This window comes from Elephantulus edwardii, unplaced genomic scaffold, assembly GCF_000299155.1.
Source record: "Elephantulus edwardii isolate Elephantulus edwardi_28Jun2011 unplaced genomic scaffold, EleEdw1.0 scaffold00011, whole genome shotgun sequence".
Lineage (NCBI taxonomy): Eukaryota > Metazoa > Chordata > Mammalia > Macroscelidea > Macroscelididae > Elephantulus > Elephantulus edwardii.
In genome coordinates, this window is record NW_006399761.1 from 22275917 (window position 1) to 22289714 (window position 13798).

Consider the following 13798-nt stretch of genomic DNA (forward strand, 5'->3'; position numbering starts at 1 on the left):
TCCCATGTGGGAAAAGCTGCCCATCCACAAACATCCATTCCCGAGAGTCTGCCCTTTCCCAGGAAATCAGCAGGGAGTCAGTGGCCAGAGGCAGGCAGGGCTAGGCCTGGGGGAGGCGGGACTGTCTCGGCGAAGGCCAATCAGAGCGCAGGGAAAAGCATCAGGGACAGGGAAAAACACCACTGTACCCTAAAGCTCCCCAGGCGGCTGTGAACACCCCAGTGGTCAGCTGCTGAGTTCACAAGGCTCACCCTACCCCAGGCATCACCCGAGCTCTGTTTTACTCACTCCCTCCTCCTCCAAGTACATTTTCTCCAGAACTGATTATACTTCCCCAGGCCTCTGCAGGATGCTGAAGACATCCCTGCTCACAGCAAAGCAGGGGGTCAGTACTGTGGTGGAGAGATTTCCCAGAGACACACCTGGGAGTAAGGCCCTCAGGAGGCAAAGATCAGCCCCCTGCTTTGATGTCCTGGGTATGGACACGGGTCAAGAGGACCGAGAGCGACCCAAGGAGTCATCTACCTCATTCAGCTCCAAAGGCACAAGGATCAGGCACTGCCATCTCCAGGCTGCCGGGAACAACCAGGACAAAGACGCTCCCCACCCACCCCGAGGGACACCCACAATCACGATCTGGCCCCTGTACCTGCTCTGATTGAAAGTGTAGATCTTCACCCGACAATGATTGTACTTCTGTAGTATTTTTTTGGTATCTTCATCAGTGTTAAAGGAGTTCATCAGAACAAGGGGAACATCTGTATTGTAGGTTTTGTTCAAATGCTGGAGGTGGGAAAGAAACGATCATCAGGTGACTCGAGTTTACTTCCCCTTTGCTTAAAAATGTAAATCACCTGAGTGGTTCATTAAGAACTGTCTGTGCACCGATCTGACGAAAGACTGAATGTAAAGATTCGTCACAGTCTGTCTGTCCTTAGCGTGAGCCGGACATCCTGTTAAGCAGTTCAGCGCACTGAGGCAGGGTCTGCTGTTTGCCCCTGACTGACGGGCAGGCTGCAGGGTTGCCTGAAGGGCAGGCTGAGGGGTCTTCTGTTTGGCCGTGACCCTCATGTGGGGTCTACTCCGATCAGACCCGTGCGCCACCATCAGAGCGGTGTGGAAAGGATATAAAAATGTTACAGAGACAGGCCTCCCTGTGCCTGGGGCCAATGGCCAAGACTCCATACTCCTCACGGCCTGGGGCGTCCTCAGTCATCCTGCCCAGGGCTCCAAGTTGGGATCTGCACTTCCTAACGAGCTAGGGAATTCTGGGGCAGTAACTCGGCCTCCAAGGTCAGTGCTTTGGTGTCCCCACTCTAACACAGATGACAGCAGTCCCTGCACCAGCGGAGGACAGGAACAAATGTGTCAATTCCCATAAAGGGTGGAGAATGATACCTGTGTCACAACAGACACTGGACACCTGGTGGCTGCAGTCACTGCTGGTGGTACTAGAGTGAGTGCTGGCACCAGGGATAACGTGGAAAGAGGACCAGGGCCCATACTGGATGTATCATCGACACCGCTACCTCACAGGCCCGTGGCCCAAGCTGGACACGTCACCCTCATCACAGCCCTGAAAGACCCGTGACCCATGCTGGCTGCGTCATCACCTCTGCTACCCCATTACCCCACAGGCCCGTGGCCCAAGCTGGATGCGTCATCACCATCCTAGCCCTGAAGGACCCATGGCCCATGCTGGACGCTTCACCAACATTGCCCTCAAGGACCTGTGGTCACTGGACATGACATCACCATCAGAAGCTAAAAAAGAGTTCCCAGCAGGCTGCACGTCTACCGGGTGCACACGCTCTGTCCAGCTTCCTCAAAAGAGTGACTCTAAGCTGATCTCCCTACCACGAGGAGGGCAGCCCGCAGATGAGGCCGTCAGAGGAGAACGCTCACGCATCCAGGGTTTCAGCAACCACAGGTTCTACTGTCCTGAGGAGCACCAACCTTTTCACACTATCACCAAGACTAGCTCAAGCCCACAGCTGCCACCTTTTCTAACGTGGCATTTCTAACGTCCCCGAAGATCACTTGAATGCCTCTTTCGAGGATCGACTGTGAAAGGCCGAACGTGACTCACTTCAATTTGCTGAACGGTCAGATCCAGAAAGGTGTTCTCATTCCGCACCCCTATCAGGCTTTTGGGCCCCTTGCAGCCCATGCTGGTGCCCAGGCCGCCATTGAGCTTCACCACCACCAGCTTGTTCAGCACAGAAGCTATGTTGTCAGGTAAGCCCCGGGCCTTTATCTTGTCATAGGGTTGAATCTGAAAGGAAGAGAAACAATCACAGATTTAATTCAAACAGCTCTCTGAAGGGCTCTTTCCAGGTTTCCTTAAAGTTTCTGTTGGGCTTCAGAAAGTTCTAACTAAATTTTCTTTAGCCTCTCAGTCCCTCTGCTTCAAAACCATGTGCTTTCCAGCAACAGCCTTTGTTTCCCAAGAGAGCGGGCTGGTTCCTTGCATTACAGTGGAGCACAAGCAGACAAAAAAGGTCAGTGTTCACAAACATTCGGCGGCCAGTGAGACCGTCCACATCTCCTGCACCATCTTCAAGACCCCAGCATTCCTGACCTGCATCAACACACCAAATGAGAGGCACAGAACTCAGTGAGTCTGTCAACGTCTCTGGTGTACTATGTCAATAAGGGAAGCCAGGGTGGAACTGATGCATGCGAACTATCCCACGGACCGCCAGGAGGGTGGAGGCATGAGCCAAAGAACAAACAAGTCTGCTCTGGAGGAAGTGTTACCAGGGTGCCTGTGAGGGAAAGGATGGTGAAGCCAGGCCTCACATACCTGGGGCACGCTGACAGAAGAGGCCAGTCCTTGGAAAGAGACAACATGCCCGGCAGAGTGGAGGGTTAGAGAAAGAGAGGAAGGCCTTCGACATGGGCTCACATGTTACTGTGACAATGGGCTCCAACATAGTCAGAGCTTGTGAGGACAGCGAAGAAGTCAGGGTTCAGATCTGTTGTTCAGAGAGCTGCTGGGAGTGGTCAGGTGACGGAACATCACATTGGAAAATGAAGGGTTCTCCTTGGGAGGGAGACACCGTCAAAAGCTGGGGTTGGAAAGAATCCTAAGTCATACCTTCACCCACCTCTGTGAGCACAGAGCTTTATCTTTCAAATCTTCCTTACCGGGAGGAAAATGGCATTTATAGTGTAGGTTCAAATGTCCTGTTCAAAGCAGAGGCTCCTGACCTTGGAGGACAGAGGAGAACTACCCACAGGGTTTCCCCAGCTGAAATCTTTACAGAAACCAGCAACATGTCTTTCTCCCGCCAAGCAGATGAGGAGGGGGGGTGACCAGAGGCTCAATGTCCCTGCCACTGAAGCAGCTGAGACAGAGGCCTGAGCAAGTCTGAACATGGGAACAAGTCAAGCTCCCAAGGATTAGTCCCTCTCTATTTGCCAGACATGTTTTGCCAGTGTTTGGCTTTAATGGAACAGCTGTCAAACCGATTTCTCCCGGGACGTTCTAGGACAGGACAGCTAAAAACACCTGGGTGATCCCAAAAAGAAATCCACACTTCAGGCACCTGGTGGACACTCACTGGGGTTTTTCCTCTGTTCTGGAAGCCTGGGTGTTGAGGACATAAATACAATGAGTGAATAAGACAGAGAGACAGAGAGAGAGACAGAGAGAGAGACACAGAGAGAGAGAGAGTGTGTGTGTGTGTGTGTGTGTGAGAGAGAGAGAGAGAGGGAGTGCGTGTGTGTGTGTAAAAGACAGTGTATATGAGAGGATCATAGATGAGGTCTGTTAATAGGAAAAGGAGACAATAACACAATGACTGCATGTGTGTGTGTGTGTAAGACAGTGTATGTGAGAGTGGATGAGGTCCGTGAGTGGGAAAATGCCCTGACTGCCCACCCTGAGGTGCTCTACTTCTGCAGTCAAATGCATGCAACCACATGTCATCTGCTGGGTTCCGGGCCACACACTTTGTAAACATATGAAAGTTTTCATAGCAAACGACACACATCTTACGCACAAACTGCTCTATGATCAGGATGCCACCCTCACAGGGCGCTGGCAGTCGCCCTCCCTCCGGAACCCCAACCCAGTTTCTCTGCTCTCCTCGCTGCACCTCTGCTCTGCACCCCCACCCAGTTTCTCTGCCTCCTCGCTGCACCTCTGCTCTGCACCCCCACCCAGTTTCTCTGCCTCCTCGCTGCACCTCTGCTCTCACTCAAGCGTTGCTACATCTGCTCTCACACAGTTGTTGGTTCTAAGGAGCATATTCCTCACAAGTGTCAGTGTTTCTTTTACTTTACAAACTGAAAAGTTATATATAACTATTATTTGGCTGAAAGGTGACCTCCAGGAGTGGCTTTAGTTCCAGTTTGAAAGGATGTCTCAGGACTATAGCTCAGGGGTTTCTCCTCTATCAGGCTGACCTTTCACAGGAACTTGAGCTGTGTTCTCTATTTCTCTCATATTCTAATCAGCACCTCCTGTTGTGTCCCTGTCACAGTGGTTGGTAGTGGCAGCCAGGCACCACCTTGTTTTCTGGTCTCGGGCTGGAGGAGACAGGTTTGTGTAGACCATGTGTCCTGTGGTCTAACTGTTCTCCCTAGACTGTTGTTGTTGTTGTTGTGTACTGTTGAGTTGGAAGAGACCCACAGCTGACCCTCCAGCGGGTTTTCAGAAGCTTTAAATCACACAGGAGGAGACTGCCCACCCTTCTCCTACAGAGCAGCTGGTGGATTTGAACTGCATACTTTTGGGATGGCAGCTCAACTCCTTACCACTAAGCCACCAGCCCAGGGGCAAGGAACACAGGGAGACAGGACAGATATGAGACCACAGAGGTCGCATTCCCGGCAGCATCCAGTCCAGGTGAGAGTACCCGGCTGACACCAACCGGAGCGTCCACTCTTCACACGGTGTCAACAGTCCTCGAGGGATACACACATTTAACAACACTGCCTGCACATCATTCATCCAGTGCTTCAAAGAAGCTGGGAATATTGCTTCAGGGAGAGACATTAAAAGTTAAAAATATACAGATAAATAGATTAAAGCCTTCTATAATGCCACATTAGTGGAGAAGTAAGAATGAGACCAGCGCTGGAACTTTCTGACACCTGATATGACAAGAGCGGCTTATGAAATCTTCTAACGCGGCCGCTGAAATGGACTAGTGAGTAACACAGCCATGGGACACAGTGGCTTGCAGGACGAACGGCTGCTTAAGGAGAATTTCCTGGGCATGTAATTTCTGCACAAAACATTAGTAAATGGGAACAAGACATTTTCCACTTTTATCTTCTAATTCTTTTTTAAAAAGCCAAACATTCCTACTTAAAGAGATTCTCAGCACAGAATCTATTCTTTGCAGAGGCCTCACAAAGGTGTGAAAATCAATCTTAATGGCAAACCCCCAGAGTAAAACTGTTAGTTCAGGAGCAGCCAGAGGGTTCTTAGACGGCAGGATGGTGAAAGCTCATCTCCGACACTCTGGGCCTGCAGGACAGGTCAGTCCCTGGAGAAACACAGCATGTTGGATCAAAGAGAGGGTCAGGAAAATGACCCAGGGTTACAGGGGCTGACACAGGCACTGCCACAAGGGGCTGGAGCAGAGCCGTTACAGTGAGGGTGGCGCGGGGCGGTGGAGTGTCTCCTCCCGCTGTAGCGTCACTCTGTGCCTGAGCTGATTCAAAGGCAAATGCGGAAACTACCCACCGGAACCATTAGTATCACATCCGAGAAAACGACTGTTGAAGATATTCAAAACAGCTACAATAGTATACAGAGAACTGCCAGAAGTTCAAGCTGGATTTAGAAGAGGTTGTGGCACCAGCAAGATCATTGCTGATATCAGATGGATCCTAGCTGATAGCAAAGAATATGAGAAGAATGTCTATTTATGCTTTATTAGCTATGCAAAGGCATTTTGACCGTGTGAATCAGTTATGGCTAACTTTGAGAAGAATGGGAATCCCACAGCACTTAGTTGTGCTCATGCAAGACCTATACCTAGGCGGAGAGGTTGTCGCACGCACAGAGTAAGAGAACACTACATAGTTGAAAGTTAAGAAAGGTGTGCATCAGGGTGGCATCCTTTTTGCAGACCACTCAGTCTGTATGCTGAGCAAATCACCTGAGAAGCTGGACTCTATGAAGAAGAATGTAGCATCAGGATTGGAGGAAGACTCGTCAATAACCTTCATTATTCAGATGACACAACCTTGCTTGCTGAAAGTGAGGTAAACCTGAAGCACTTGCTGCAGAAGGTTAAACACTGCAGTCTTCCATGGGGATTGCATCTCAATGTCAAGAATGCAAAAATTCTCATCAATGGACTGACAACATGGAGATGGAGGAAGACTGAAATTGTCAATGACTTCATCTTACTTGGATCCACAATCAATACACTTATTACCGCAGTCAGAAGAGACCAAATGGACTGGGAAAAGTCTGTAGTCGGGAACCTCTCCAAAGGATCAAGGAGCAATGATGTCAGTTTGAGGACTAAGGTATGCCTGATTCAGCTTATGCTCATTTTAGTCACGTTCTATGCATCAGAGAGCTGGACAATGAATAAAGATAACAGAAGAAGAACTGACGCCTTTGAACTCTGATGTTGGAGAAGAGAACTGAACGTCCCATGGACTGCCAAAAGAACAAACAACATCTCCAAATAAAGATGTCTTGAAGAAAGTGCAGTCAGAATGTTCCTTTGAGGCAAAGATGATGAAGCTTCATCTCTCATACTGGGGGCATGTTGTGAGGAGAGGCTATCCCCTGTGGAGGGACGTCATGCTTGGAAAGAGAGGAAGACCCTCAACCAGGTGGGTTAACACAAAGACTGCAGTAATGGGCTTGAGTGTGTCAGAGACGGTGAGGACAGCACAGGATGGGCCAGGGTTCTGGTCTGTTCATAGAAGTTGTACTTAAGTTGACAGCACCTAATAGTATTTAACTGATATTAATACTCAATACTTTAAAAAATTCTTACTGAAAATACAGACGTCAATGGCCCCCTCAGCTCCACCACCTACCCAAACAGGTCGTGAAACAAGCCTGTGTTTTCCAGTTTGCAGTAACTTTTTTTAAACAGTGGAACTTCATACATACAAAAGTTTCCAACAAACCACACATATGACTGAAAGAGTTCTTTAACATAAAGAGAAAGACTGCTGCCTAACTCAGAATCCTCCATCTGTTTCCAGCAGACCACGCTGTTCTCTGGTCCCTGGGAGCTGTAACAGAGGTTACAGCCCTTAACCAAAAGGTGAATAGTTACTAACCAAAAGGTCAGTGGTTCAAGCCCATCAGCTGCTCTTTGGAAGATGTGGCCGTCTCATTCTGTAGAGAGTTACAGCCTTGGAAAAGCTGTATGGAAAACTCTACCTTGTCTTACTGGATCACTCTGGGTTGAAATCAACTTGATGGCAGCAAGTGTAGGTTCTGGGTTGGTCAGAAACACCTATGTATGCATCCCTAATAACAGCAATATGTTACTTGTCTCTAAAAAGTCATAGTAAGCTAGATCACACTGTAATTTATCCTTTTATAACTAACGTCTTTTAAGGCACAGCTATGCTTGCGATTAATCCATATTGATACATGTGACTACGGTTCCAGCATTTCTCACTGTCATGTGGGATTCCACTTACAACTGTATCAAAGGAACACAATTGTCTTTATTCATTGCTAATATAATTATGTATGATATCATTTTGCATACAGAAAACTGAGAAAACCACACAGTAAATTATTACACTGTAACATTAGCAATACTGAAAATGCCAAGGTCAGGAAGTAAAACTCAGGAAAAAGATGAGGACATCTGCTTTCATGAAGTGTTTACCGCCTTGGAAACCACACAGGGCAGTTCTAGGCCGTTTTTAAAAATACAACACCAAAACGGATTGTTAGGATTTCATCCTGATTTCTGGCACCGTCCATCGGTTTGTCCCAAGGCCATATGTCAGGACAGGAGGAGACTGTCCACCGTGATCCTGAGAAACAGCTTTGGCATTCAAACCACCAACCTTTCATTTCCAAGCCAAGCGCTCAACCACTTGGCTAGCAGGGCTCCTGAGTCTATTATCCAACAGAGTCGCCGTCTCACAAGGCTGCTCTTGGTTGGAATTGACTGGTCCACACTGGCTCTGCTTCTTGAAACTGTAAATGGGGAGCTCCTTGAGCCTAAACACACGGCCAGAAGATCTGCAGTAAGGCTCGGTTTTCATTTCACTTTCTGGACCATTGAAGAGAACTTTTCTGTGATTACAGAAACGTTCTACAGTCTCCCCAGCGTGGTTGGTTACTCAAACACCCACAAAGTCAGTGCTGTCAGATCTGACTCACAGCTGACCCTCCAAAGGGTTTTAGGGGGCTGTGAACTGACAGGAGGGGACTGTCCATCTTTCTCCATGGAGCCACCGGTGGATGGGAACACCCTGAGCGATTCAGCCTGCGGGGTGGCAGCCCAGCTCTCTACAGACACAGTCAGAGTTCCCTATATGGGGCTAATGTGTGACCAAGAAATTAAATTTTAGTTCATTTCAAAGTAAATATACACATGATGAGTGGTTCTTCTACTGGACAGGCAGTTTTAGATGGACTTCTATAAAAAACCACCAAGGAATTAGGGTTATGTTTGCGATTCTCTTAATAAAATCTAGCCAGAATCTGGGTTTTTTAATTTTTTTTAATCTTAACAATAATGACGTAACAGGACATTCAACCCACATCCAGATTCTCGGGAGTCTGACATGTACACGTCTTCCTTTCCTTCACTCCTCAACATTCCGGCTCCAACACCAGGTCGGCACAGTGGGATTCTAGGGAGGGCACGCAGAGGAGCAACTTCAGCCTCACAGTTTGACCAAATAATCTGTATTCAGCTTCAGACTAAGACTCTATGAGCCGAAAATGGTACCTCTCCTCCACCAATCGCAGCTGGCCAAACAAGCCCACTGAGGGTGGCAGGAGGGTGGTGGAGCCACCGAAGAGAAAGAGGCCCTGGCCATTTCTTCAAGTCGCGCTGACGTTCTAAAACATGACTATTAGGTTTTGAAACAAAACAAATACCATGTGTTGGGTTGTTTGGTTTTGGTGGGTTTTTTTTTCCCCTGGTGTCCCAAAATCATAACCTGTGGTGATAGTGATAAAAGGATTTGGCTTCTTACTGATTTTAACATTTGACTTTCAGCCAAACGGTCCATTTCTAACTTTAATTAACACCTCTCCAAGACTGGTATCCTAAGAACCTGAGTTTGAAAGACTAAAGACATCACTTTTCAGTTATGTTTCAATTATATGCTGTGAAAGAAAACGAACTGATGCAAACACAACTGGAAAGTTCCAGTACGAAGGTGGTAAAAGCCAGACACAGTACTGGCACGTCATGTGGGCCATGGCTCACGGAGAGGCTGCCCAGAATCCTCCCACAAATGTCACACTTGCCCCCTAAGGTAAGCGAACCGGGGAGGCCTCCTCCCACCACAAATGTCAAGGACACATGGCTCCGTGTGCTCTGTGCGCGACACTTTCACAATACCTGCTGCTCTTGCTAGAAAGGAGCCCTGAAACAGCTGACTACAGGGGCTGCCAAGGAACTGGAACACTAGTGGGAAAAAATCTAGAGGGGAAGGAAGGAACGAGATGGAAGTATGAACAGAGACGGGTTAGTGCCGCTGTCAGAGGACTCCACTGGGAGTTCTCCCTTATCATTAGCCCCCCGACACACACACTCTCACACTCTCTTTCTCCCCCTTCCCTCCCTCCCCCTTTCTCTCTCTTTATACTTGGGCAAAGAAAGAAAAAGGAGTTTTTGGTTTAGAGCTTGAATTGCAAATTCAATTAGGAGGCTCTGGTCACTGAAATCCCCCTGTACCCTACAGAAGTTCTCTTGGCTGGGGATGGAGCCCAGCCCTGGCCAGGGGCCACCACAGGCCACAAAGAACAGGGAACAATCCGACAAAGTTTTCATTCAACTAAAATGCAGATCTGTGTTAGAAAGAGGTTGACCCCACACTGGACACACCTAATTACCTTTTCACACTTGGCCCCCACTTTTCTGCTCAGCTCCCCAAAGCTTCGTCTACTAGCAAAGCTGGGTGGTGCCAGGGACCCCAGGGAGCGCCATGCACTGCCGGACGCGGCCCAGACGCTGCTCTGATTGAGTCACTTCAGTCTGTCATCCACCCAGCCTCTGAGCTCACCGTTCATGCTGTTTGCATTTTTTACAGCCGTGAATAGAATCCAGTGTTCTCAGCACAACTCCACTACTGCAACTAAATATGTGGAAGGGCACCCCCTACCCCAGGCGAAGTGGGGCGAACCCCCCAAGGCTCACCAGCCAAAGGTCCAGCAGAAGCTAGACCCTGGGGTTCTCCTGGCACGAGCACAAAAGAATGGGTCAAATGCTCGGCTTCCTCTGGGGAGTGACTCACAGAAAGGGGCGGCAAACAGCTCGAGAAGTGATCTAAGCAACACTCCGCCCGCTTGGATGGCGATTTCATTTTTCTGCAGAAAACGGAAGGGAGATTTTCAAAACAGATCTTTTTTAAAAGACGGTCTACCATGATCTGCATCTTGCCAAGCCCGTTCACAACTTAGTTTCCAGTGAGAAGAAAAGCTGAATTCATCTCTTCTTCGCGGACACACTGTTCCCATTAGCAACAGCGTTAACCCAGTTCTTGGTAGCATATTTGTGTGATTCCTGGAGCGGGTGCCAAGAGCACAGAGCCAGTGAACAGTACCTGCCTGTTAGGGTTCACAAGGGAATGATTATTGCCATCTGAAAGGGAGATTCCCCCCACCTCAAAAAAAGTAAGTTAAAAAATAAACCAAACCCGAGCTGTATAAATAGTAAGGCGAGTTTGGGACGACGTTATGTAGGTGCTCTGGGAGCAGTCCACTAGGCTCGGACTCACTGTCTATGTGGCATGTTCTGTGCGGGGCAGTGGTTCGAACCTACAGCCCGCTCCACGGGGAAAGATGGGGCAGTCTGCTTCCTCAAAGACTCACAGCAGCTTCTGTCGCAGAGAGAGGACATGCAGAAGTCACTTCGGACACTCACCCATGGGAATCTGGGAGTCCACTGTTGGTGTTGGTGAGAATGCAGCCTGCTGAAAGGTGGGGTGGCCGAGTGGTCTCGGGCTCTGCCATCCCCAGGACACCGTTCACGGCCTTCTGGCCTCAGGGCAGTAGAGGCTGTGGTCCACGTAGCTTGTGAGTCCTCTGGACTCATGGCGACCTTGAATCTTTGTTTTTTCTTCACTTCTTTACTCAGGACAAGGAAGGACCCATAGTTTTGCATCTTAACTGGCTCCTCACTGGCTCTTAGAACACAGTCAAAGCTCAGCACAGTAAGACCTGGAGCACTGTCTTCTCCGTGAGCAGATCGGACTGTCCGCAGAGGGGCAGCCCTAAGTGACCAAGCCCAGTGACTAATTCTCTCAAGACATTTTCTTCACTTTGCCCCAGGACTAATCCACTAAACAGAGGGATGTATATGTACACAGGTAAAGACTTCCTCTACCAAATCTACACGCACTCATGGGAACGGGCCCATTTAGCTACTTATGCCTGTTTTAAGTCCATGTAACCACTTGTAGATAATTGTTTATTGTTGATACTGAAGAAATGTGGGTGTAGCAATATTTATCTCTGTTATTTGTAACTTTTCCTTCATTTAAACGCCTGCTATCTACTGAATATCTCCTCCCTCCCCTCTCATCCCTGTTGTCAGGTGCCATCAAGTCCACTTCACTTGCAGTGACTCTGTGAACAGGAGACCCAAGCCTCCCTCCCAGCCGCCACTGTCCTCAAGCTGCAGTCACTGCGTCACTCCATCGCGTGGAGGGTCTTCCTCTCTTTTTCTGGTCCTCTACTTTCCAAACATGATTTCTTTCTCCAACAACTAGTGTTCTTTTGACAATGTGCCCGAGGCAGAGTGTCACCATCTTTGTCCCTAAGGAACCCCCTCGTTAGACTTCTTCCAAGATTCGTTGTTTTGGTGGTCTCTGAGATTGTCAATATTCTTCAGCAGCGCCACAATTTCAAGGCTTCTTTGGTCATCACACTGTTCGACCTGCATATCCACATGAAGCCATTAAAAAGACCATGGCTTGAGTCAGGCACACCTTAGTCTTTAAACAAACATCCGTGCTCTTAAGCACTTACTTGAAAGGTGTCCTTGACATATTTCCCCAATGCCACACACGTCTTGTGATATCTTGGCTGTTGCTACATGGATGTTGACTCTGGATCCAAGTAAATTCATACAGTTCCACTTTTACCAGCCCATTAAACCAACTTTTAGCTGGGAACATGGCCATTGGGGGTGGGGGGGAAGGGACCCCTCCCCTGCAGCTATTTGTGAATAAATTTAGGATAATGCAATGAAGAGGAAGCTAGTTGAAGTATTTCTATGAACTCTCTTGGAAGAGAGCTTAAGGCATCCTTCTTCCTCCTTTCTGCTGCTTGACACAATACCTAGAATTAATTCCTCTGGCCACTGGAAGCTAAGAGGAAATACACTAAAGATGGCCGACACAAGATACAGCAGCCCAGACCCATGCTGACCAAGGGACAAAGCGGCCAGACTAGCTTTGTTCCCTCCCACTAGATTCATCGTGTTGATTTTAATTATTCCACGTGGCTGCGTATAATCTTACTGCAGTCCACGGTTTTCAAAATCTTGAATCTTGGCCCTTCTGACTGTCTAGTCTTTTCTCTCCTACCTCTGACACATTTGTTACAGGAACACTTCTGCGCAGGTGTGGTGGGCCCTCCGACAGACCAGGCCATCTCTTTCCTGCCCACGGGCCTCTGCGTGTTTCCCTTCAGGACCTCACCACACCAACTACTGTCATCTTTCACATCTCAGCTCAGATCAGAGACTCTCAGGCCTTCTGAGGTTACAGGCATTTATGGACATCAGAAGCTAACGGATTCCTTTTCGGATAAAGTCACACTCCCCAAAGAATATTTAACCCTTGCACATTTCACTACACTAGAAACATCACTCACAGAATTAAAAATCAAACTATCTAAGAGATGTCCTATTTCTCACAAAGGCCTATGGTCAAGAGATGATCTGGTATGTCTGAGAACCCATTAAAGTGCAAATAAAGCAAAAACCAAAATTTCATTCTCTCAAATTTAAATCTCTCTGAATTTCAATGAGAAAGCTTCCTGCTGGGCTTAATTAACAGGTGAAGACACATCACATCTGTCTGTGATGTGATCTGAGATGGCAACACTCCTGCCACCACTAACTGCTCATCTCTTCTGGCTTTTCTTTCCTGAAAGGATGAAGTAAATGTCAAAACTCCCAATTCTCTCAAATGTAAACTCCCACAGATGAATGCAGGCTTGTGTGAGGACTCCAGAATCCATCAAGCTTCAGAGAGCTGCATTCTCGTGGCTCATGTATTTCCTGTGCCTTCGAAAAGCAACGAGGGAGGAGGGAAGGGCGATATGCAATCATGGGGTGAACAGCACAACATCACTCAAGCAAGGGAAGACACAGAGAGGTATAGCAGGATTCATGGGAATCAGAACTACAAGGACGAAGTAGGTAACGTGTGAATGCTTTGTGTGTACTGAACATTACAAAATGTCTCTGAATCTCTCTCGCCCATCCACCCAAGATGCCGAAGGGAAAGAAGGCCAAGGGGAAGAAGGTGGCCCCGGCGCCCGCTGTGGTCAAGAAGCAGGAGGCCAAGAAGGTGGTGAGTCACCTGTTTGAGAAAAGATCCAAAAACTTTGGCATCGGGCAGGACATCCAACCCAAAAGGGACCTTACCAGCTTTGTCA

The 13798-nt window shown here is 48.3% G+C and overlaps 1 protein-coding gene across 1 annotated transcript in view; it reads right to left on the reverse strand.

Annotated features, from left to right (window-relative positions):
- UGP2 (UDP-glucose pyrophosphorylase 2) overlaps window positions 1-13798 on the reverse strand; it is a 49972-nt gene that overhangs the window by 7136 nt on the left and 29038 nt on the right. The window contains exons 3-4 of the mRNA XM_006880952.1: window positions 2090-2275; window positions 650-783 (exon numbers count right to left, since the gene is read on the reverse strand). Coding sequence (XP_006881014.1) covers window positions 650-783; window positions 2090-2275 — 320 coding nt within the window. The remainder of the gene's footprint in view (window positions 1-649; window positions 784-2089; window positions 2276-13798) is intronic.